The sequence below is a fragment of the Ailuropoda melanoleuca genome, chromosome 16 (assembly GCF_002007445.2).
Source record: "Ailuropoda melanoleuca isolate Jingjing chromosome 16, ASM200744v2, whole genome shotgun sequence".
In the NCBI taxonomy this organism is placed as follows: Eukaryota; Metazoa; Chordata; class Mammalia; order Carnivora; family Ursidae; genus Ailuropoda; species Ailuropoda melanoleuca.
Window position 1 is genome coordinate 30,272,519 of NC_048233.1, and position 27,167 is coordinate 30,299,685.

At 34.1% G+C, this 27,167-nt stretch overlaps 1 protein-coding gene across 1 annotated transcript in view; it reads right to left on the reverse strand.

Annotated features, from left to right (window-relative positions):
* The window catches only part of CPNE8 (copine 8), a 209,653-nt gene that overhangs the window by 77,078 nt on the left and 105,408 nt on the right, over positions 1-27,167 (reverse strand). The window contains exons 7-10 of the mRNA XM_002929624.4: positions 26,596-26,659; positions 20,297-20,400; positions 15,556-15,660; positions 14,193-14,234 (exon numbers count right to left, since the gene is read on the reverse strand). Of these exons, the coding sequence (XP_002929670.2) occupies positions 14,193-14,234; positions 15,556-15,660; positions 20,297-20,400; positions 26,596-26,659 (315 nt within the window). The remainder of the gene's footprint in view (positions 1-14,192; positions 14,235-15,555; positions 15,661-20,296; positions 20,401-26,595; positions 26,660-27,167) is intronic.

The window sequence follows — 27,167 nt, forward strand, 5'->3', positions numbered from 1 at the left end:
AATAAATACTAATCATAAGAGAAATTGTGATACCAAAAATTTATCTGGTTCTTTTTAAGGACCTTATGTACTATGTACTAGTCATAAAATAGTTATTGAGTATTTCCTTTAACTGAACCTCACTGCCAAATAATTACATTTAATCTGTTTAAATATGCACATAGAACAGATGAGAAAAATAAAAAAGAATGGTTTATCCTCAGATATTCTTTGAGGGTGTCACATCAGTGCAATGCCACTGGAGAAAATGCTGCTGATTTTCAGTAACTTAACTCATAATGTAAACTATATTATCTGGTTTAAACTAAAATGCAAAAATTATTCCAAGTACTATGAAATGTACACACAAAAGAAGTGTCTTCTATATCTAATAAAGTGGATAATTGAGGCAATGACTTAGATAATTCAAATATACAAATATACTTGTATATTTCAAATAAAACTATTTTTAAGGCTTTGTTTCCCCTCTTCAACTTGTAGGCACAGATGCAAGTTAGAAGTTATGAGTACCAGGGGCACCTGGGTGGCTCAGTCGTTAAGTGTCTGCCTTCAGCTCAGGGCGTGATCCCAGCGTTCTGGGATCGAGCCCCACATCAGGCTCCTCCGCTGGGAGCCTGCTTCTTCCTCTCCCACTCCCCCTGCCTGTGTTCCCTCTCTCACTGGCTGTCTATCAAATAAATAAATAAAATCTTAAAAAAAAAAAAGTTATGAGTACCAAAATACGTACCCAAGCAGGCTGGAACTAAGAATATCATAAATGAACATTAGAGCTTAAATATTAAAATTAGAGTAGAAATGCTGATGGGGAGCGGCAAATCAAACTTTTGGACATAAAACACCATGTAGGGAACTCAGCTCTCACCCACAGCAGTCAGTCATTTGGTCAAAAATTTTTAAAAAATATGTAAACAACACCAAGCACTCAAATATATATGAATATTTACCAAACCTAAATTGTTATTGGGAGTGATAATATTTTATTTTTCTTAATTTTTCTCCAGATCAGCAACTATAAAATTTTTCTTTCTAAACGTGATTTGAAAGCAACATGAATAAATGGCTACAATAAATTTTTGTCTTGTTTTAAATTCTCTCAGGTTATGTTCACAATAGTCATCATCAAATGCTAAAGGTAAGAATTTATGTTTCAAAGAAAAGATCTGGAATTCTGAGTACCATGTTCCATTCTTACTATATTAAGAAGCAAAGGATGATGGTAGATAAAAGCAGTGCTCAGAAAGATAATTGGAGGAATAAGCAGTAGCTTGCTTTGAAAACCAATGACTACTTAATAGACATGTAAAATGGACAAGTCATTTCCACATTTGAACCCTAATTTTCATAACTGGGAAAAGAACAATAATAATATTTCCTACTGGGATTTTTTTTTTTTTTTAGAATTGAGAGGAAATATGTAAAATTGCTTCGGATATCAAATTAAATTTAAAAATCTTACAATGAATGAACTTGAAATCGAATTACCAAGCTCTTCTCTAAGTGCAATTTATATAACAAAAAGATTGTACACGCCACATTGTCTCTTTCATATTCATTTTCACTCTCTCTTTATGACAAGCCAATTTCAATGAAATATTAAAATTGTTACAAAGTAAAGGTATTTGGCAAATTCATGTCTGTAGTAAACTTTTCACTTGCTAAATTTTAATAAACTATTTTTTCCAGGACTTAGTTGTCACTAAGCTTAGTTTTATGTGTGTTTGGAATACTAGTAGGTGATTTACAAACACGATACAGCTATACAAAACATATAGGTTACACAAAATCTCAAATTGTCTTGGTGTTTAGAATCAGAGAGAAAATAATGGGTGACGATTGCCTATCAATACTACTGCATAAATGATCAGCATCTTTATTATCAGAACGCCTTCATCACTCACAATTGGAAGTTTCATTTAACTGGAAGACTTTTATGGCCAGCTCTATAGAATTTTCTCCCAAAATTCTCAGTGAGTAATCACATATACTTCTATTGTGTTAAAGAGATCTTTTAATTAGAAAATTCTCCGATTTAGGCCTTTGATTTATACTCCAGCGTCTCTCCAATTCCCTCACCTCCTATTTCTAATAGCCTGATACACATTCTCCATTGTGATATGTAACTTTAAAAAGGGGAATTGGGTGTGAAAAAAAAGAAAAGGAAATACGGTGAATGACAAAAGCAATCTTGGGGGAGATAAAGAGAACCAGGGTAAAATCTAGCCAGGTCTTGAAAACATCTGTGTCCATTAGGAAGATAGAGCTGGGTGTTGTAGAAGAAAACACAACAGACTTGGGTTGATGTGATCTGCAATGTTTCTGTTCCTCTGGCATGAGTTCATCATGAGTTCTAGTATTGTCTGATTGAGATCATCCACTAGGTTTACATTTGGGAGCCTCTCATCAAAAATAAACAAAAGCTTCATCAAAATAAAGAGCTTCTACACAGCAAAGGAAGCAATCAACAAAACTAAAAGGTAACTATGGAATGGGAGAAGATATGTGCAAATGGCGTATCTGATAACGGGTTAGTATCCAAAATATTAAGGAACTTTATAAAACTCAACATCCCAAAAATGAATAATCCAATTAAAAAAATGGTCAGAAGACATGAATAGATGTTTTTCCAAAAAAGACATAAAGATGGCCAACAGACACCTGAAAAGATGCTCAACATCACTCATCATCAAGGACATACAAATCAAAACCACAATGAGATATTACTTCACACCTGTCAGAATGGCTAAAATCAACAACACAAGAAACAACAGGTGTTGATAAGGATGTGGAGAAAGGAGAACCCTCTCGCGTTTTTGGTGGGCATGCCAACTGGTGCAGCCACTTGGGAAAACAGTATAGACTTTCCTCAAAAAGTCAAGAATAGAACTACCCTATGATCCAGCAATTGCACTAGGAGATATTTACCCAAAGAATACACAAATATTAATTCAAAGGATACATGCACCTGGATGTTTACTGCAGCATTATCTAAAATAATGCACAAACCATGAAGAGAATCTGGAGCAAGAAACTTAACTTCAATTCATTTACCAGCAAAATCAGGATGATAATAAGTAATTAATGCTTATGCTATATGATTCTTATAAGGATCAAATGAGAAAGTGTGTGAAAAAGCACTTTGTAAACTGCAAAGCATGCATATTCAAAATGTAACTTAGTTGTTTTTCATGGCAAGGGTTTTATTATTTTTTTATTGCCCTTGCTACCAACTTAACACAGTTTCATTACTATTCCAATAACTTCCTTAACCTCAAGCTAATTTTTGCACTTCTGTCTCTCCCTGATTCCAATTCATACTACAGATATTTTCCCATAGCACTAATCATGCTAAAATGTCTTTGGTTCATGATTCAGGAACAAAATCTTTTAATGACTCCAAAGGTCCGATGGAATTCACTACATAATCTCGACTCTCAGAGGCCTTCCGTCAGATGGTCTTGATCTGCCTTCAGATATCTGTATTTCCTATTAATTCCCTCTAATACATTATAACCTACTCACAACCACAAGCCTGAAACAAAACACTTCACTTATTCGGTTCACAAAATCCCTTCTTTTAAAATTCCCACTCTCAGGGGAATCACCCATCATAGTTTGTCATGAGCACATCTGGGTACTTCCACTCAAGTAAGAACTTACCTTTCTCTGAAATTTAACAACACATTACACCCTTCTCAAGAAACATGCTCTGCGTACTCTGTTGCTCCTGGGATTGCACTGTACACTCTGCAAGACCATTTCCTTCTTCAATCCATGAGCTGTGTGTCAATCATCTTTTAATTACCCAGCAATAACTAGTATAGAGATTGAACTTCAAAGATGCTCAAAAAACATTTGTTCAATTTAATTATATTGATCTTCACTTCCTAATCTCAAAAAAAAAAATAACAAAAAAAAATAATGGTTTCGTCAACTAAGGTTTTTTATTTTCCTGTTCTAGAGTGAGTTTCTAACAATTGTTCTCAACCCAAATCTGCATTACCATGACCTGGGGAGTTTTTTCAAACAATTCACGTTTAGACCATGTCCCAAGCCTACTGCAGCTGTATCTGGAGAGGCATTATAGTAAGAAAAGGGCCCCAAAAGTGCTTCTCATGGACACACCCACTGAGACCACTGCTGCAAATGGTTCACAATGTTTCTGGCAATAAGTAAAAAAATGCATTTTATTCTTGATTACAGGAAAAGGTCAAGGTTTTCTATTTCATAGAATGGAGATGACACTTAAAATCATTATAGAGATGTGCAAAATATTCTTCAACATAAGAAAAGGGGAAACCCTGTTGAACATGAATCAAAAATCTTTTGGGATACAATTGATAAAACCACCTGACGTCACAAATATGTTAATCAAGACAACATTTTATCCAGTATCTAGTGGCTAAAAACAATTACCACGAGTGGGGAAAGAGGTAAGCCTTTGTGTTTTTCTCTTGGAAAACACAACAAATTTCTCATGTGTGTTATAACATAAATAAGCTGTATTTTTTTTTCAGACTAAAATTACAAACTGTGAAATAGTCTGAAGTGGCATGAGATGATAATAAAAGTAACAAAAACAAATAATGTGCTGCTTCAGAATTGTATGACTGAATATCTTGTCTACACAAGCATCCGCCTCTCAAAATGGTATTTAAAACTCTGCTTCCTTTCGTTAGGAGACTGTTCTTTGGCTAAAGCCATCTTTACAAGAAATTATTCTTGAATGTTTTGAATATAATAGAAATAGAAATGTTTTAATTTTAGGGACAAAAACTAAGGACCCATGAAGATGTTAACAGGAACTTGAATCAAAACCATCAGCCATAAAACAATGGTATCTTAATTTTTTTGGAGAGTAAAGTACAATTAAGTATCCTTTTTGTTATTGCTCAATGTTAATATAGGATCTAGAATCCTACATATGGAAAATAGATTGAGTTTGCATATGATTTAGATGTTTTTGTCTCTAAAGCTAATAAGGCAAGAGTGTACTATATATTAACTAGATGAATGAGAAAAAAATTAAGATGTGGTTTCTATAATAATCAATTGGAAATTTGGAATAAATGGGTGATCTGTGAGCCAGTTTAACTTTGCCACCTCATTCACACAGCACCATATGATGCTTTCCTAGGTATATAATCAACTGGATTGAATGTCATCATGTATAACCAAAAGTTATACACAAATATGTTCATGAAGCACTAGTCATAACAATAACTAAAAAAAATGTCCCTCAGTAGTAGAATGAACAAATCACATGTAACATGAACAAATTTCACAAACTTAATGTTAAGGAAAGGCAGACGAAAAAGAGTACCTACTATCCAATTCCATTGATATAAAACTAAAAAAGAGGCAACACTAATCTATGTTAATAAAAGTCTGGAAAGTGGTTACTTGGCAGGAGGGGCAAAAATGAATGGAAGAGGGAAGAGGAAGGCTTCTGCAGTGCTGGTGAAGCCGTTACTTGATGTGGGTGCTGAATATACATGGTATATTCCATTTGTGAAAATTCACTGAGCTGTGTATTTGTGATTGTGCACTTCTCTATATTACATTAGTATTGACTTAAAAAGCTTATTTTAAAAAAGGACTCTTTTTGTTCTCTTACTACATTTAGAAAGACTTCCAAATTCAGAAATTATTTCACAGTCTCCTATTTTCTTTTCTTTGTGTTTTACTCTTTCCATTTATGTGGAAATGTTTTGGTCAATGGTATGAGTTCTGATTAAATCTTCAGCAAATTTAAATCTTATACATACATTATTTCAAATCATATAAAAAGGTCAATTGGTTATTTTCCAATTAATCATTCTTCCTGTTCTCATTCTAAGTTAAAACTTAGTTGGCCTTGAAAAAACAACCTTCTTTCCTAGCAGGTCTCTACCTGAGTTACTGCAGAATATTGGGTTCTGAGAGTTATAGATTTTAATACTAAATCATGTCGACAGACCAAATTAAAAAGTAACATTTTCAGATAATTCGAGTTCTTCTTCTATGCTACAGGGGAGCAACTTTTGCCAACCCAAAATGCATCTCTTTAGCATGTGGATTATTTTAGGCTGATTATTAAGAAACAGAAGGTTCAGGAAGAACCTTTGACCTTCCACCTAACTGCCTAAGAGAATTTAGATAGAGGACCTGCTCCAGGAAGGGAACTGTCACTATAGATTATTATATTATAATATGAACTTGGTATGATAAACAGGGAGGAACTTAAGCAAAGTCTGTTCGTTAAAATTCCTCCTGTGTCGGGGCACCTGGGTGGCTCAGTCGTTGGGTGTCTGCCTTCGGCTCAGGGCGTGATCCCGGCGTTATGGGATCGAGCCCCACATCAGGCTCCTCCGCTGGGAGCCTGCCTTCTTCCTCTCCCACTCCCCCTGCTTGTGTTCCCTCTCTCGCTGGCTGTCTCTACCTCTGTCGAATAAATAAATAAAATCTTTTAAAAAAAAAAAAAATTCCTCCTGTGTCAATTGTTTCTGTAGGTCCAGCCAACACACATAATACCACTTTTAGCCTAGTAACAAACATTTATACCCTTTTCACAAATATCCATATTTATTCCATCTTTTAACCTTGTGGAAACTGTAAATATAGAATTAACTTTGGGAAAGTCATGAATTCATACCAGTGACAATAATGGCATGCTTTCATTATTTATTCCTTAGAGATGGCTGGAGGTGGCAACTGACTGGATGTAGTAGCTGAGAGTAAGGGAGGGGTCAATATAATCATGATCTTTCAAGTCTGCACACCTGGGATTATGGTAATGCCTGGAGATGATATTCAAGGGGTGTAAATCCAGTAAAGTCAAAGTCATTGTAAAAACACAAACACATTTGTCTACTCACCTACTGTTCAGAGTGAGTCTACTCTAAACCTATTGTCTACTCTCCATTGTTCAGTCTCTTGTGTGCCTTCCTGCTATCCCAGTTTCCAAGGACCTTTCCCAAGGCTCTCCAGGCTATCCTGTAATCCAACAATGAAAAGGCTGACCCTGGCAAAGAAAAGTATTTCCAGAACCCTATTTCAATTGTACAGCTCTCATCTATTTTGATGGTTGATAAACATTTTGAATATCACTTCTGGTAATCTCATGATAAAATTATGAGAGGAAAGGCAGAGTTAATGAAGACATTGAATATTAATTCAAATTAGGCATATTAAATAGGCTGAGTCTCTTCTTTGTAAAATAGTTAACACTAAGAGCCCTAAAGACTCTAATATTACCTCATATAAAAACTAGAAATTAATTTACATTCCAAATTTGACTGTTTACATTCTAATGGAGGTAAATGAAATCAATAGTAAGGTGATCATAAATTAAAATTTACACTGTGAAGTGTATTTGTTGATTTGAATTTGATAATTCTGCGTTTAGTCAGTGAAAATCATCAATATTGGAACTTGGAATTGAGCAGAAAAATTAATCTATAAGATAAGAAGATCATAGATATGCGAATATAAAATCAACGATATCTGCAAATGGTGAAAGAAAGAAAAGAAAGAAAGAAAGAAAGAAAGAAAGAAAGAAAAAGAGAAAGAAAAAGAGAAAGAAAATGACAGCTGAATGAATTCCTCACTGCCTGAAGTTTCACTAGAGAAATACAATCATTAATATTACTCAAGACAATTTCATAATTTCAAGTAGGGTGGAAATGAGAAGATAAATAACGAGCATGGGCGGAGGGCTGTGTGTTCATCAGAAAGACAACAGAGTCATTTCAAATTCTCTCTTCTGTAACACTGAAATAACACAGCAAGAAGCTAATACATTAAAGTACATTAATAATATAGTACTATACCTTACATTGTAAGAAATAATAAGACAAAACAAAGTCCTTGGCCTCAGAGAGTTTATAATTTAATATGAAAGATAAGGCAGAAACAAAATTTCAGCGCAACTCCTAATACACTAATAAACATTCCTAAATGGTAAACACAACACACAAAAGAGAGGGATTAAGTGAATTTAGATGTACAGGGAAAACTTTCAGAGAATTGATAGCATTTAATTTGGGCCCGGACAGAAAACCAACAGGCAAAAATTAACACAGAAGTGGAAGGATATATAAAATGCATTAAAGATAATTAAAATATCGCTGTATAAAGATCAGAGACGTGTACTTTCACTAGCCTAAATTTGTAGGAGGTGGGGGGGAAGTAGTGTGTCAGTAAATAACACGTGGATTATGAAATTCCGTTTAGCAACATGTTTTAAATGTCTCAAAGAAGTGGTAGGGAGTAAAACAAGAAAAGAGGTGAATCTTGTCTACTGAACACATTTAGAACATTCAGGGTTAAGAGCAAACAGAGGATAATTGTTAGGGAAAGATTAATTAGAATAAGTGAGGAGGGGCGCCTGGGTGGCACAGCTGTTAAGCTGCCTTTGGCTCAGGGTGTGATCCTGGCGTTATGGGATAGAGCCCCACATCAGGCTCCTCCCCTGGAAGCCTGCTTCTTCCTCTCCCATTCCCCCTGCTTGTGTTCCCTCTCTTGCTGGCTGTCTCTATCTCTGTGGAATAAATAAATAAAATCTTTAAAAAAAAAAAGAATAAGTGAGGAAATTTAAAATAAATGAGACAAGTATAAAAGGTTTTACACGTGCTCCTCCTAAATGAGTAAGAAAGTCGTAGACAACGTATCAGTTCTTGAGTGAAGCACTGGACCGAGAATCACTGTTCTTTCACACCGTGATGATGCATAATTGCAGAAATAAAACATCAAGTGTGTTTATCAAATATCTTCAAAGGCAACATACAAGAAAATGATAGCAATTATGTGGCATTTCACAGATAAATGAAGTTTGCACTTTCTTGTAATAATAGTGTCACTCACTATTTAAAATGACTACATTCGATACAATGCAGAGTGCTAATAAGGAAACTTTTACTCTCCTTTCTCAGCAGACTTCAAGAGCCAAATTTTATGATTGGCAGTTCACTAGTTCAGGCTTTTCATCAAATCATGTTCCGGGAGACAGAGATCTACTTGGTGGCCCATTTACAATCAGTCCCACATTAGAGCCACATGGTTTTAATGCAGAGCTGTTCTGTTAATGCTCCCTGCATTTTAAATTAAGCTACAAAGTCAGCTGAAGATACTTCAAGCAATTGAAGCTTTTCAAAGATACCACCACTGATTGCTTTGTAACCCAGACAAGTCAGTTTCTCAGCACTTCAGCTTTTCAATTGTTAAAATGAGGTTTAAATAGTCTTTCTTCACATCCTTTGAAGAAATGGTAGGAATTATGGAGCTGATTTTAGTAAAGTGGTTTAACTTGTTGAAAATTGGTACATTTACACTGATGATTCATGCCAAGGTCAAGCAATGTCTCTGCATTCTCAGACCACTGCCAGTGTGTTTAAATAAAAAAGGACAAATAGCTGCATTTCTTCTGTTCCAAATTAGCTCAGGATGCCCACTCAAATGTCAACTGGTTACTTACTCAACAGCATGACCACGTTTTTGTATGCTTCTTAGATGCATAAGATGTTTGTTACAGAATTAATTTCAAGTTCATACCCTTAGAGTTCTGACCCAAGATCACACCACTTCCTGAAGTTCCTAATCTGTGAATATAATTATCACCTCAGTTATGTGAAGTACCCTAGCTAGTACAACAAAATGTGATTGTAAGCAAGTAACGCTGTCAAGCATTGTTCACTTAAATTTTTGCCTGAAATATTCTCCCTAAACTGAATGATCATATTTCTTTATTGGTTCCCTATGGTCAAATTTATCCATAAAATAATACAGGTATCTGACCAGTTTTTCCCCACTCTGTTAGGGGACACCTCTAAACTTCTACGAAATACAGACAAATAAAACTGAGTTAAAAGTAAAACAAATAACTGCTATAAAGTTAGTTATGATATATATGTATAGATTTAACTAAACTCTACATGGGCTCCATGGCGCAATCCAGTACCATAGCTGCCAACCGGATGTTGCGATAGGGCACTTGAAATACAGCCAGGCTGAATGCAGTACACCAAAAGCATAAAGTGCATACCAGGTTTCAAAGCCTTAGTATAAAAAATGTAAAATGTCTGATTAATAATTTTATAATGGGGCACACCTAGGTGGCTCAGTCAGTTAAGTGTCTGCCCTCGCCTCAGGTCATGATCCCCGGATCAAGCGGCACATTGGGCTCCATGCTCAGAGGGGAGTCTGCTTCTCCCTCTCCTCCCTGTTCTTGCTCTCTATATATATCTGTCTCTCTCTCTCAAATAAATAAAATCTTAAAAAAAAACTTTATGTTGATTCCATATCAAAATAACATTTTGCATATACCGAATTAAATAAAATATATTATTACATCAATTTCACTGGTTTATTTTTAGTTTTTTAATATTGCTATGAGAAAATTTTCCATCACATATGTGATTTGCATTATATTTATACTGGACAATGCTGGTATAGCTGTCAAAAAAAGGTGGGGGGAATCCACTGAGTAAGTAATCTTTTCTAAATAGAGGAAACAAAAGTTCTCAATCTAGACAGAGAATTTAATAATTGATATATGTACAAGATTTATGACACATACTAAAGATGACAGGAAGACAAAGAATAGGAAACAGCTTCTGCTCATCATTACATTTTCTCATGAAATATAATGAGTGTCAAATCATGTTCACTCTGATTTAAGGAAAGAACATCTACACTGGGAAATCATGTCAGATAAAAATGGTTTCACTCATTTATGGAACATAAGAAGTAGGAAGATTGGTAGAAGAAAGGGAAGAAGGAAGGGGGGGTAAACAGAAGGGGGAATGAACCACAAGAGACTATGGACTCTGGGAAACAAACTGAGGGCTTCAGAGGGGAGGGGGGTGGGGGAATGGGATAGGCCAGTGATGGGTATTAAGGAGGGCACACATTGCATGGTGCACTGGGTGTTATACACAAGTAATGAATCATGGAACTTTACACCAAAAACTTGGGATGTACTGTATGGTGACTAACATAACATAATAAAAAATTATTATTAAAAAATGCAATGTTAAAAAATATAATAACCATGTTATTATAAACACATGTAACCACAAACTGGAATATCAACTTGTATAACAATCCACATAGTAACTAATATTACTGCATTATAAAACTAGTATCTAGATTTTATGGCACTTATGCATCATTGTTATTAGAGACCGATGTGCCTTTCAAATTTCATAAATTATATTATTTAGCAAAAGGTTTATCAAAACTTAATCATGATTTTAATTTTGCCTTTTTAAGTCATTCTCAAATATAATTTTGCTAACAACAACAAAAAAGCTAATTAGCACACATGAATTATATAGAATTATGCACTGAAATTTCTTAAGTTAAAATATGGACCTATATTCCAGGTTAAAGAAAGAGCATTTTACCCCAACATTAAAAATTATTAAACCAATTATAAAATTACATTGCGTTCCCTCAATTATTCTGCTAATCATATAATTCATTTCTGAGGAATATTTAAAATTCCCCCTAACAATCCTTCCCCTCCCACCTTCACCCGCTTTTACCGTCAGACAGTCTTAAACTCCTCAGATCGCTTTTGAACATGCTGTTAATGACGGTATATTGAAGTGAAATTTAAAAATAAATCAACATAGGATGCACCATCACCAATCTTCTCCCCAAATAGGTGACAGTCTAATGACAAGAGTTTATAAAATCTCAACATCTAAATATTTCCTTTCCATATAAATTCATGTCTCAAAAGTAAATCATTGTATATTGAAAAAATAATCCCCAATCTAATGACCAAAATCCTTCACTTCTTTTAACTACATTTCATAATTCCCCCGATCTATTTCTACTCTCTCTTGCTCTTATCCTCACTCTCGCTCTTATTCTCATAATCCAAGACACCTCTTTTCTACAATTCACTGGTCCTTTCAGTGGCCATCAGGCTTCTTTCAAAATCCATAATACTCATTTCTTTCTACCCAACTCCCCGTTACATAAGACTTGCTACCTAGGAAAGCTCCCTCCACTTCTCTGGGTAACACAAAATGTTAGGTAGTGACATACTTGTGTTAAAAGGTTTCTTAAGTAGTCCTTCCATTCTTCTTAATTACCACTTTATCAGCTACCAAAGAACCAGAGTAAGACCACTGCCCAGGTTGAAGGCTTTTGTTTAATTGCCACAGTTTACAATTATTATGTTATGAAAATAGAGCGTATTAGTCATGAGTGAATTGTTGGAAGCATACTGCCAGGGTTCAAGTTCTGGCTCCACCATTTGTTAGTTGTGTGACCTTAGGCACCTTACTTCTTTGCCTTGACTTCTCTATCTGTAAAATGGTATTAATATAGTGCCTATTTCTTATTGTGAAAGTTACAAAAGGAATAACACGAAAAAATGCTTACGAGTATGACACATTAAAAATATTGAATAAATCATATCCTGGATAGGAGTGCTCAAAATTCCCATATCAAAAAAGAAAAAATAATAATTAAATTCCAAGATAATTCTGATTCCAAAACTATTCAAAAGTTTTGTGACTCAGAAGTAGACTGGAGACAAAAGTCATAAAATCTCACTTTTCAAAGCAGGACAATAAAATATCTACAATGTCTGCAAATTAGGATTAAAGGTCATGGGTGCAAATGATATCTGAATTTACACCCTTCATTTCACAGTGTTCAGATCAAAACCATTTCCCCAATTTCCCAAAATAACTAGGGAAAGGTGATCACTTTTGCTTACTCTCAATTAAAATTTAAAATAGGGTATATTGTATAAGGCGTAAAGTCCTACTTTATTCAGATCAGCATTATTTCTATTTATTCTGAGGTGCAAAACTCATTTTCTCAATGAATAAAGTTTAATGGAGCATAAGTACAATGGGAATGCCTTCTTCTATGAGAAAACATGTTTTCTACTTAGGTTTCTCAAGAATGCATGTAGAATTCTTATAAAGGAAACCTATATAAATAATTAATTAAATAAATAATCTGACAGAAATCTAAAGATCTGTGGTATAACATGGATTGTCTTTAAGAGTAACTTCAAATGGTGTTAGGAAGCTTCAGCAAAGTCATGCTTGGGATAGCACATGAAGACAGAAATCAATTATTTAGTGAGAGTGGAAGGGTGGGATAGTATCTTCACCTCTCTCTCCATCCTCCCTTATCACTCCATGAAAAGGAGAAAAGACTAGTTGGGCCAAACTCCAGGGCACAAATTAGACCATGTGTGCAAATGAATGCAGGCCAAATGTCACCCACATGCTTGTGTGTGGCTCTCCAATTAGCCATTTTCCTATCTGTGTAGCAGAAGGGATGTCCCCCCTCAGGACCACCCAGACTTGTCAGTTGAACTTGTTCCTATATGACCAGGAGCGCTCAGGTATCCACCCTCTGGGCTGAGCTGCTGGCTCATATAAAATGCAGTGAGAAAGGCCTTAACTCCATCTTTCAGAGAACTCTGGGTTCATTGTAGGGCATTAGCCATGCAAAATTAAGTGTCCTTTGCTTTTTCACTTGTCATTCTCCCCTGACATCTGTATATTCTGCCCCTTTAGGAATGACCTGCAGAGGCAGCCCTATAGGACAAGGTGAGATGGGAGCATTTCTGGGTTCCGTGGTTTAACATCACTTAAAAACACCTCAAAACAGTGGAAACAGTGGAAAAATAAAGGAGAAAGAGCAAAGCAGTGAGTCCCCTCTCTTTTAGGATTTAACATCTACTGTGACATGCCATGTTGTTGAAGCTCTGAACATCTATTGTATTGGCAATCACCAGACATAATTCTAGAGTTTTGTTTTTTGTTCGTGAGGTATGTGTCTTTTTTCAGGGGGGAAGAGTCCTCAGGTACCCATTCGGGTTCCCATGGATGACATGGATAAAAAGGTTAAAGGAATCGTCAGAGATTATGAGACCCAGACATTTGAGAATCAGTACTATGAAGGTATAATACAAGACATCTGTAAGGTGTACAATGAAAAATCATCAAGTCCTAGTTAAAAATCTTTACTACATTACTAGAACTGAGAAAGACCTCTATTTTATTCTCCAAGTTGAAAAATCACACAAATTCTTAAAATTTCATGTAAGCACCTCAGTAACATTTGGAAAAATAAGACAAAATCTGCAATCTGAAGAATAAAATTTAAAAATGTGTTCATTTCAGTATACTTCTTCAAGCATAGTGTTTCAAGAGCAAGAATAAAAGCCATTGTCTTACCTCCCATCTCGATCCCAGTCATACACCTCTACTTTGATTGTTCTGTCCATGGGGGAAACATACACATAAAGTTACTGAGTAAGATTAAAAAACATCATTGAGAATTAAAAAACAAGCTATAGATTTCCTTAGATGAAATGTATGCTTGTAGGTTTTTACAAGAGTTTGAAGTTGATTTTGCTAATTTTATTGCTATATTTTGATTGATGTCTTAAAATCGGTTTTTCAAATCTTTTGATTCTTTTAAGGGAGTAGGGCAAGTACGTGGGGGCAGCATGTGTAATCTGACATAGCTTCTCAATGGGAACGTATGCGGCTGCTTCTCTAGAAGAGAGATCCATCTCAGCATGGATCACAGTCACACACAGGGCTTCTCAAAACTTGAACTGTTGGACTTCATGCCCAGAGCTCTTGGTTCAGTGGGTTTCAGTTGGGGCCTGAGAATTTGAATTTCTACAAAGTTAACCACGTGATGCTAATCACAAACGACAAGAACCACTTTCTCAAAGAATGAGTTTAGTTCAATAAAGTTATGATCTTTCCAAACAAATGGAATGACAGTCCACTTAAGTTTTAAAGTAAATTTAATGGCATGCAGCTAATCCACAGTTCCTTCTATGATATTAGTTAATAGAATAAATTTGCATTGTTCTAATATTCAAGTAACAAGATAAATAAAATAATAAAGAGAGTGGATTTTTACTTTCTATTTATTTGCTTTTCTTTTTGGTAAGGGCTTTTATATTATAATCTTATAATCCGTTTCATATGAAAAGAAAAAAATAAACGTTGACATTAAGAAATCTTTAGGTATATTGTGGGTGCATCTTCAGGGCCTCACCCACCTATTGTAAAACATCCTAATCTCCCTGTTCTACATCTACAGAACTTTCACGATTCAACAACCATGAGAACAGCGATACCAAACACCATTTTCAAGAGTCCATCAAAGTTGATAATATACCTAGCCATAGTCTTGTATCTTGTACATTTACTTATTCCTCTCTAGAAAGACAACACCAAATGAAAGCATTGAGGCAATGAAAATTCTACAGTAATTTTTGAATAATATGTTAAAACAAACTAATATTTGATATACTTTTAGCACTTTGTATATTTTTGGTCTTGGTAAATCAGTTGGTTTAACCAAACTTTAGTCAAATTATCCCTCTTCCCCAAATCATCATGGATTAAAAAAAAAAGTTATTCAAAAACTTCTGAAAAAAATCATCTATGCCTGGTAAATAAACATTTACATAGATAAAAAAGCCACCATAATTTTCAAAAAATTTGGCTTTGATTATTAGATCCAAAGTCTATAGTAAATATTTAAAACGCTCAGAAAAGTTGTCATTTATTTTACCTGTCATAATCACCATTACATAATGCTCTGACTGAGATCTTGAATGCTTGCCATACAGGATTTAAAGTATTTTTGACAACTTCTGTTTTATGACAAATTGTAAAACTGTAAAAACAAAAGAAAAGGTTTTCAGTTATTTTCATAATTTGATTATGATATATTGCTTTAGTAGTAATTCTTCTCTTTCCTTTTTGTGTAGAACAAATGTTGTCAATCTCCCTGTGACTGGTATATGACATAGTAAAAATAAATGTGTAGTTTTAGAACTTTAAGGATAAGCTCACTACAATATAAAGCAATGAGATTTTGCAATAAGTTTATGAAAAATCATCTTTTGTAGATTCAATACATTCTAAAGCTGCCTTGTAAATAATCTCTATAAAAATTGTGAGGACATACTGAAACAGTGAAAAATATCTCTGGCTAAGAATATGAAGGTCATCAGTACCCCCAAAATATTAGCTTGTAGTGATGGGGACAAAAACCTGGTTGGGATGGATTTAAGACAGAGAAGAGAAACAGAGACAGAGTGTGTAAGAGAATATATTTGAGTTTAGCTGTAAAGAGAAACTGGAGGTAGCTTCAGGGGATAGATTAGTCCATAGAAAGGTTTCTGGTTTTGTTACTTTACAATTTGTCTCTCTGAGATGGAAGAAATAACAGCAAGGTTGTACGCTAAAGGAAAGATCCAACAGATAAGAAACAATTTATGATGCATGAGAGAGAGGGGAGAAAGGCTGGAGCAATGTCCTTAAGTAGATAAAAGTGGATGGGGTCCAGGCCATCAATGGAGGAGTTGGCCTTGGGACCACAGATAGTCATTCTGCAGGAACTGCCAAGAAGGCAGAGTGTACCAGAGATGCTGTAATGGGACCATGAGAAAGTTCTCCAATTGCTTTGATTTTATTATGAAATAGGAAGCATGATCATCAGTAAAGGAAGTGGGCAGAAGTGCTGAAGTGTCTGGGAGAGGGGGAAAGTTGGTGGACTAGGCAAAAAAGTAGGATTCTTTGAGGCCCAAGGGCCTCATTTAAGACAAACATCATGAATTTATAGTGAGATACCTAGCTAATGGTTCTTTTTTTATCTAAACTGTTGGCTCTATAGATCTAAAGAATACACAATAAGAGGTAAAATCCATGTAGCATTAACGTTGGTGTTCTGATTCAAATTCCAGTATTGTTTCCACCAAACAATTCAATTTCCACACGTGGATCAGGTCCCGGAAATATTCTTGCCTCATGTAAATAACACACAGCAGTTCACGAGCTATATAATGATACCCAAGCCCAGTTGTCACTAAGGCCTTCTGAACACCGGGACACCAGTAACAGTCAGGAACTTGAGATATTATGTAAGCACCGTAGGGAACATGCCGCACCTAATTCCCATAAGAAAATACTCTCATTTTGAAAAGCCTCTGAGTTTATTTTCCTCCTCTCAGGCAAGAAGAGTCTGTTTCTATTAAAAGATCAAAGAGAAACATAAAAGGATCAAGTATTCATTACAAGACTTATGTCATTAGTGCCATCCCCCTCGTTGGTAGTATCCTTGCCCAGTTAAACAAAGTCCTGCCACTAAATTGACAGAGTTCATTTGAATATATTGTGGTCAAATGCTCTCAGAGTTGACTCCCCCAAAACAATTTAGGGGCAAAAGCCATGAAAAAGAAAGACTGAGGATAGACTGAGCAGACTCAAAAAGGGGTCATGGAGATATCTAAAACAGAAGAAAAACAAAGGCGATAAGGGAGGAGTAGGCAGGAAACAGAAAGAAATCAGAAAAGACTGTACACAAAAATGGTTATGAAAAATTCATGGGGACAAAATTACATATATAATTGACCCTTGAATAATGCAGGGGTTAGGGGTATGGACCTACCACACAGTCAAAAATCTGCACATAACTTTTGACTCTCCCCAAATTGAACTACTAATAGCCTACCGCGACCGGAAGCTTTACTGATAATATTAACGGTTGACTAACACTTCTTTTGTTTGTTATATGTATTATATACTATATTCTCTCAATAAGGTAAGCTAGAGAAAAGAAAATGTTATTTTAAAAAATCTTAGGAGAAAATACATTTACGGTACTGTATCAAAAAAAAAAAAAATCCACATGTAAGTGGACCTGTGGACTTTAAACCCTTTTTGTACAAGGGTCAACTGTACTGCTTTGTTTTAGAAACAGGCTTCCGCCTCTCTTCATGATACAATACATTCTTAAAGAACTACAAAGGAGCTTTCTCTTCTCCTCTTGAATCATATTCTTATGTATATATCTAGCCTTTGGTGTGGTGGTAGATACAGCTAGCTAGCTAGCTAGATGATATCCAGATCCATGGATCCATGGGTAGTTACTGAGGGAGATAATAGAGCAACCAACTGACCATCTTCAAATGAACATTTTCAACAAACAATCTGTTGACTTTTTGGCCTTTTTGTTTATGGTTAAATCAAAATATCTATTATATTCCTAGTATCACCAGCCATAATAATTAAATACGTTGACACTTGCAACTTTTGCTCTTAAGAAAGTGTGGTTCCCCTTAGTGAGCTATTTATTTATTGCTGCAAAAATGTAACTGCAAATATACTGCAAATAGTATTATAAGAAAAATATTTTTATTAAACAGCCTTATTAAAATACTTTGAATGAAGCCTTATTATACTTTAAATGAAGCCATTTGCCAAAAAAACCCCAAAATAGCTATTCCAAGGGAAAATTATTACCTAATTACGAATACAATTTAAGTTACTGAATAAATGTAACAGCAAGAAAATAAGAATTTATCATCATATATTGTTAAGGATTTTTTATTAATGCTCCTAGTAAAAACTAAGTTTTACTCTATCTTATAAAGGGAGCCTCAAACACCTGAGGCAACAGGAAATTTTTGAAATAGCTTCATATTGAAATAAATGTTAAAAATAAAGCTAAAATTTTTGCAGTTAAAAAGAGATTTTCACATAAAAAGTGAGGAGTAAAAGCACTTTTTACTCATTCAAAACTCATCAAAACAAAACAAATATATATAAATGCATTAATACATATGCTTTAAAATATATATTTGGATATAGATGGTGATCTAGTATTCTGTGTGTAAACATAAGTGGAAAGTTTTCTGAAATGAGTCCACCAAATTTTAGCAACAGTTGTTTTTAAATGACTTGCGATTTTTTGATTAATTGTACTCTTCTTAATATTTTCATTTCATTTAATGAATACATTACTACCATTTTTACAAGCATAATAAGTTTCCATTAATATAATCCTCATCAGTAGTATTAAATGTATGAGAGGCTGAAATTCTACAATTGTACAACAAATCTTTACACAGAACTAATAAGAACAAAAATAGAAAATTCAGGAAACAAGTAGTTCAGACAGGAAAAGACAACAACGTTGTGACTCAAAAATCATGAACCATTCTTTAGTTTTTCTCCACCTTTGAAATGACTGGCAAATGACTAGTTTCTTCGTTGTCCAATATTTTCCACATGGGTAAAAGTAGTGTTCAATGCAAACACTACTCTGACATTTTTTACCACCAAGATAGGAAAGTACGAAAAATGCAGTAATATGACATCATAACACAATCACCAACACTTGCCCAGGAGCTGCAACAATAACGATCTCACAGTAAGTAAAGTATCATCTCATACTGCCCAGTGTGTTCACTTTAAATAGCAAACTTTCTATTTTTATGTAACATTTTATATACTTATTACATAACATTAACTGTATATTTTCATTTGTAAGTGTGGCAGTAGTGCCAGGTTTTTGGTTTTTTTTTTTCATTCTCTTCCCTTCATTTTTAATCTTGAAAATGAACTGCATACAGTTAAGGAAAACAAAAAAGGAACACTTATACATTAGGATTAATAATAACAGCTAACATTTACATTTTACGTATTAAGCAAGCTTCTTTTTTTGGAGCTGTGGCTCATTTAATACTGTCAACAAGACTGTGAAGTAGCTATGATTATTAGCCCATTTTATAGATGAGGAAACTGAGTCTCATATGGGTTAAAAAACTTGCCTGTGGTCTCACAGCTATTAAGTAGCACAGTCATATTTTAAACCTAGGCAAGAACCTTGGCCCACAATTTTACCACTAAACATTCCCACAGATACTGACAGCACAGTATGAATCACAGAAACAGTAAAATATATTTAATGGTAGAATCAACATATTAAATTATACTTTATAACTCATGGGTACGATTTCAAACCACAGAGAAACCAGTCTAATCATGACTGCTAAAAACATTCAAATTATTAAAATATAATGAAAAATGTTACTGAATGTTAGAAAAATATTATTGGCAAAAAAAACCCCCAAACCCTGAAGTATAAAAGCAACCCATAAGATCCTAATCCTTCTGTGAGAAAATGGTTTAAGACTTCAAATTTATAACCAGAAACATTAGTTTTAGCATCTTAGATTTCCACAAAAATATAATTCTTCCATCTATTAAGACAATATTATAATTTTAGGGAAAGTACGGAGGAAATGTTTCTTTGAGGCTGAAAATCATTCATTTTCAATATCATACAAAACATAAAAAATGCTTATAAAATTACACATCGTTACTGAGATGAAAAAATCAAATCAGTTTTTAAAATAACAAAATATTTTACTGTTCAACAATTTACTGAGCTTCCCTGAGGAAAAAAATAATAGTTCAAGTACCATTCTTACTACAGAGTTAAAATGCATAAAAGATAAATCTACCTGCCATCTTCATTACTTCGATAAAATACAAGAAAAGGATCTGATTTTCCAAAAAAGTCCTTCTTGTCCAATTTGTTCGCACAAAATTGCATCAGAACAGCATCCTACAAACAAAATTAATGAAATATCTCAAAACCTGGGCTATAAATAACTAGAAACTGCAGATCACAAGCAAGACTTGACAAGAAAACAAATTTACCATTTTAATGCAAATGGCCAAGTGCGCAAGAATCCCAGCCAACATAAAATTACTTTTTAAAGGATTGAGAGACTGAAAAATTGACTCTGGAAGTTTTTGTTCTAGTCACAGAACTATTACTTTTTTAAAACCTCTAACATTTCTCCCTGGAAAAGTAATATTAAGTAGATGACTATAGGTATTCAATATTATTTAAAACAAGATCTTCATTCCTATCTTCAGTTATTCAAGTACACATTTGTAGAACATAACGGTTTTTTAATTTCTCCAGGAATAATTACTAAGCATCTATTGCATATCTATCATGTATTAGATGTTAAGATATCTTTGCTCATTAGATAAGGTACGAGACAGATCCAGACTGACCACACAGTTTGCAATCCAGGGGGAAAAAGGCTTCCTTATTAATTATACACAAGTGCATCACAAAGTCTTAACAATAATTCCTACTATATTGGGCTTCAAGAAAAGTAAAGCACTTTCATGCTTATCTGTAGTGTAATTATGTATTTGGATGTTAATTATTATGCCAAACCCATCATTTTTATTGATTACTACAGAGTTTGGCTTATAAGCAAACAAGTTGGAGTTATCATAAATTAAAGAAGTTAAGCATTATTCAATTACATAGGATGAGCACCTTTAAAAAGTAGGAAATATATAGTAATTTAACAATTAAAATCAGTATTTTGGATTTATTTGTTTTTTAAACTGAAAGAAGATTCTAACAATTTTGGAAAGAGATAGCGGTCAAAGTATTTCAGATTCAATCAAGAGGTTGCGGTTTTAAATGCTATTTGGTGAAACTGTCAAGAATGACTAAAAAGGCACTCTCTTATTCACCCCTTTTTATTTTGCAGAGTCCAGCAGCATTTAAACACCCAACTAAAATTTTCATTACCTCTTTTTAGCATTTCTGGAACATTATGCAAGAGAACACTATCTTTCTTTTTCATTCATTCATTCATTCATTCATTCATTCATTCATTCATTCATATACTTACTTAGCAAACATTTCTGAAGCAATACTCAGGCTAGAATCTGGGAATAGAGAGATGAAAAAGACATCTCTGCCCTTGAAAAAGTTCACAGCTTTAGATTTCTGGTTTTCAAACCATTGGTATAGTGTCATTTTGCTTTTGTATTCAGCACAGATGTAACTTCTGCCAGAGAACACTCACTACAGAGTTCACTTTCTGAACAAGCATAGCGGCCAACATACATTTTAAAGAAAATTTAAAGAACAGAGGCAAGAAAAATGTGGACACCACTATCACCTCAAACTTTTCAACCATGATCACTTTTCAAATTTGAGGCTGAACGACCAAAATTTCTATACTATTCTTTAAGGAAGCAGTGAGAAAATCACCCTACCAATCAAACTATAAAATCAGAGCAAAACTGAGAGAGAAGGATTGGTTTTGATTTCTTTGTTTTGGTTTGGTTTGAATGCCCTTTGACCTTCACATATATTAAAATGGCCTTGAGAAAGAATGGTTTCCTAAGAACACAGGACAAGAACACTGTACTTGCTACAGGGAAAAAAAAAAATCACTCCTGTAAGACATTTTCCCAAAGCACCTGGACCAAAACACAAAATACCAAAAAAAATTCTGATATATTCAAAGTACATAATAGATTATTGAAATGTACATATTTCAAATTGATTGTGAATAAATCTTCACAGAAATTAAATATTATTAAAACAAATTTTCATCACTGGTAAACATAATACCAAGTTGTAATTTTTCAAATCACTTTTCTTAAGACTTGCAAAATAAGTAATTGATTAAAAATAAAAAATAAAGATTGCTTTCAATGTACTAAATTATATAAACCTAGGGGAAATATTTTTTGCAATTATCCAAGTTAGTAACTTAGCAGGGATTCCATCTGTATCAAGCACAAATGAAATCTAATTTCTGCAGGGAAAAGACAAGCATTTACTTACTTTTAGAAATACACAAGCATCATTAATGCAAAGTTGGGTTTTTTTAATCTCTTGTGCTTAATTCCACCTGAGAAAATTTTAAGAATTTTCTTCAATACTCCACACCAGTATAACAAACTTGCTATGGTAGAAATCCACTGGAATGTTTCACAGGTGCTTCCAACTAATTCAAATCCAACTTGCTTCTCTTGCAATTTTCCCAGCTCAGTTAGTGATTCATCATCCACCCAGCGTGCTCAAGGAAGCAGTCCGTGACTTCTTTCTTTTCTTGGCCCTATATCTAAACCAAGTCGTACCATTCCACCTCTAAGACATTTCTCAAATCTTCACTCTGGCTACACTGGTGTCCCAACCTCCTCTCTCCTGGGGGCATGCACAGTAGCATGTATTTCTTTCTCCTCCTCCCACTCTCGCAACCATTCAACCCATTTTCCATTCAGCAGACACCGTAATGTTCTCAAAACATAAAAGAAATAATATTTTTCATAATTTAAAGTGCTTCTAGGTTTCCTCTTGTATTTAGGATAAACACAGACTCGTTAACATGGTCTACAAAGCTCAGCACCAAATGGGCTCTGAACAGCCCTTTTCACCTTCATCCTGCAAAGTTTTGTCTCAATTATCCCGCGGTCCTAGCCCTTTGCCACCACACACCAGACACAATTCCTTCCCTCTTATGCAAGCTGTGCATTCTACTGGAAGTCTATCATGTAACTGGCAAACCATTCCTTAGGGCTAAGCTTAAATGTTACTTTCTCAAAGAGGTCTGTAGTGACCCCCTCCTTTCAATATAAATTGGATTCTCCATTATACTCTCTTATATTTGATCACTTAGTATATATCATGACATATTTACATGCACAGTTATCTAATTAATGTCTGTCTTTCCCACAAACTATTTGTTCGTTAAAGACAAGGCCAGGGCTGTTTGTTGTTGTTCTTTCTTACCATTGTATTCCAAGCATCCATTTCAGGGACCAGCACTTTGTATGTTTTGTGAATATTATGGAATCAATCAATCAATTACTCAGAAAGAAAAATACTAGCTGTGGATAATCTCAAGCTACTTTTAAAATATTGAGTGAACAAACAATCCCAATATAACTTCAAAATTAAATTAATTTTTATGCTGGCATTTGACTAGATATATTACAAAAGTTGCATTTGAAATAAACTAGGTTGAGATAACTAAAATTATCACACTAAAAATAAATATTTGTATAAATTTATAATTTATACATTTCAATGCCACCCCTTTTTCATTCTGCAAAGTAATGATCTGGGGAACATATTAAGACTTCTAGCATTTTACAAATGCAGAAATTAAAGCTCCAAGACTATAACCTTAGTCAGCTGAATACTGAAAGAGACAAGACTGAAATTTAGGTGTCCTGATTCCAAAGCTTATGCTCAAGTTAATAACAATGTGTTTTAAAGGAAAAAAACCCATCAATTTGTAAGATGTCAAATGTGAAGTAAAATTACTTCATTCAAGATTCTAAGTGATAATGCCTGATGTTTTCAAGATACCCTTAAATGTGCATTTAAAGGCACTCTCTCTTCCGAAGTAACTACGAACATTGCTTTGAATATATTTGTTTCTTCTACTATACTAGCATAGTAATATTATTTCAAGGTTTATACATCTTGATGCTGATTATCAATAAGGCTGTTGCTAAGAATCAGAACATAATATACGTAAGTTAGATCAGTATTTAAGCAATATTTTTAAAATATTAGATCTATAATTGTTAAGTATAATAAATATGTGTTTACTTATTAAAAGATAATTCCAAACATTCTAAAAGCTTTAGTAGTATAAAGAGTGTAAAAATGCCTCTTAATTAGTAATAGATACTACTTCATTTGCATGAAAACATTTCTGTTCTTTCCTGTTCTTCTAAGCGAAACAATAGAATTGAAAGTGGAAGACATTTAAGATGCAACCTGGCCATACTCAATCTATGCCCTTGGTATCTTGGTTCTATTTTGAAATAGAACTAAAAATAATGTGTACATTGGCATGTTTACACAAAATCACCTGAATGTCAAGATTCTGACAAAATAACATGTTAACGTCAATACAAAGAACAAAGAACATGTATCTTATTGGCCTTGAACTTCTTTTTCTCTTCCCTCCCTCACTATATAAAGCACATATTATATACACATATATAAATTTAGAGACAAGAACTATAAAAGATGATTAGATGACATAATTCTAAGAAATTATTGTGCCATTTTAACAAAAAAAAAAGATGGTAGGTAATATTTATGTACTGTGTTGTACTTTTTGTAATGTATTCTTAGTATACATAAAATGCTTTCATATCCATTATATTTTCAGATTTAATGTTATGGTGGTTAATTATCAGAGCTGGGAGAATTTTTTTTCTTTTTTTAATAATAATTTTTTATTATGTTATGTTAGTCGCCATACAGTACATCCCTAGTTTTTGATGTAAAGTTCCACGATTCATTATTTGTGTATAACACCCAGTGCACCATGCAATACATGCCCTCCTTAATACCTATTACCGGCCTATCCCAGTCCCCCACCCCCTTCCCCTCTGCAGCCCTCAGTTTGTTTCCCAGAGTCCATAGTCTCTCATGGTTCATTCCCCCTTCTGTTTACCCCCCCTTCAGTCTTCCCTTCCTTCTCCTACCGATCTTCCTGCTATTTCTTATGTTCCATAAATGAGTGAAACCATATGATAATTGTCTAGCTGGGAGAATTTTTAAAAATATTCTAGTGACTAGTTCAGATGTCTGTTTTTTTCCTCCCCCCTGCAAATATGGAAAGTAAAACAGAAGGGTCAAGTGATTTAATAAGACAAAGAACAAATTCATAGCAAATGCAGAACTCAACTCTGTTTAATGGTATTCTAACTATGAGTAGGTTCTGGGCATTTTACACAGGAGAAAACTGAGACTGTAGTGGCCAGACCTGCCCACAGGTGCATAGACAATGGAGGAAGAAGAAAAGGGCCCTAATTTAAATGTATTTTAACTACTTAAATTCTAATATTTTTGTTTAATTATCTCCACGACACTGTTAGTATACTTTCCTTTTGTTATCTCACCAACCACCCCTTACCCCACCGAAATCCCAGTTTCTATCATTTGCTGGCAAGTAGTATCATACGGATTTCTGCCCATATTGTCTCAGAAATATATTATATAGAGAAAGCCATAGGAATCATCTTTAAAGAAAAAACTCCAGAGATTAAAGTTACATACTCAGATAATAAACACTAGTTCTCTATATGAAAACTATAGCCAATGTCAAAGCATTAAGTTTTTAGTATTCTTCGGGAACTTCTGTTCCCAAAATCATAAAGCAGAAGTTGAAAATAAAGAGCCCTAGAGATTTAACCCAGGGAAAACTTCTTTTTTTTTCCTCCTAGAAATAACAACTCCCAGGGATCTGCTGGGCTACATTAAATAGACAATATCGACTTCCGATTCTGAGAGCTATCATTACTTCCAGTGTGAAGTGTCATAGCCATCACCTCGTTTCTTGACGACAGTAAAATCATTGAACATGAGTCAATGGCTACATCAGCAAATCACAACTAAAAATAGCTTTCTAAAAATACTGAGTATGCACTCTATGTCGTCATAATCCTAGCTGGAGTGGTAGCTGGTCTTTTCCTCAAACGTGAGCTTCCCAAGCTAACAAAAGATGGGAGCTTATATAAATCCTGAATTAATTCAATTAGAAGTATGGAAAAAACAAGTATGCTAGGCAAAAGGACTAATGTCAAGTGACTAGAAATATTCCTAGAAAATCACACAAAAACCTTCAAAATTTTTGCAAGAACTTAACTGATCGGTACAACAGATAATTCCTAGTATTAATTCCCCCTCCTAAATAATACTGACATTAGGTTTTATTTTAATAATTTTTATTCTTTAAAAAGACTGTTAAAATAACTGGTATCCTTTTTGGACTATAAATGTAGTCTCTCTAACTATCTAAAATGATGATCTAAAATGATCTTTTATAGATTAGGGAATTATATAAGGTAGTCTTAATTATTTTTTTTGCCAGAATTACTCAAAAATTAATCATTTAAGAATAGTTTCAGAAATATCTTTTCAAAGAAGTATTGGTATTACTTTTAAACCAAAAAAATATTTACTTACCCTACAACAGTTTAATTCCTCTGCTGTAAGTATGATCGTACCACATTTCCTCCCTGGAATTCCTCTAGAACAAAAAATATATTTATATACATTAATAATTTATATGAATATTTATAATGTAAGCTAATTTTATATATCTCATGTTTATGGAACCAAATAAAGAGCATACTACTAACTGGTGGGCTCTTTCCTAAAAAATATATTCCTAGTTTCAACCTTGAGTTTATCCTATGGATCCACATTTCCTAATGAAGTTAAACTTTGATCACTTTCAACATGTGAGACCTCTGCCCAAGAATTGTCAAGAGCTTCATATTGTCTACCATATGTAATATATAAAATATTATAAAATATCTATAATATAATATATATATTACCATACATAATATATATATAATATTTTATAATATCTACAATACAATAAAAATTTTCTCCCATGGGCTCTAAGATTTCTATTACATGATTAGAACCTATTCCTGAGGCGCCTGGGTGGCTCAGTCATTAGGCGTTTCCCTTTGGCTCGGGTTGTGATCCCAGGGTCCTGGGGTTGAAACCTGCATCAGGCTCCCTGC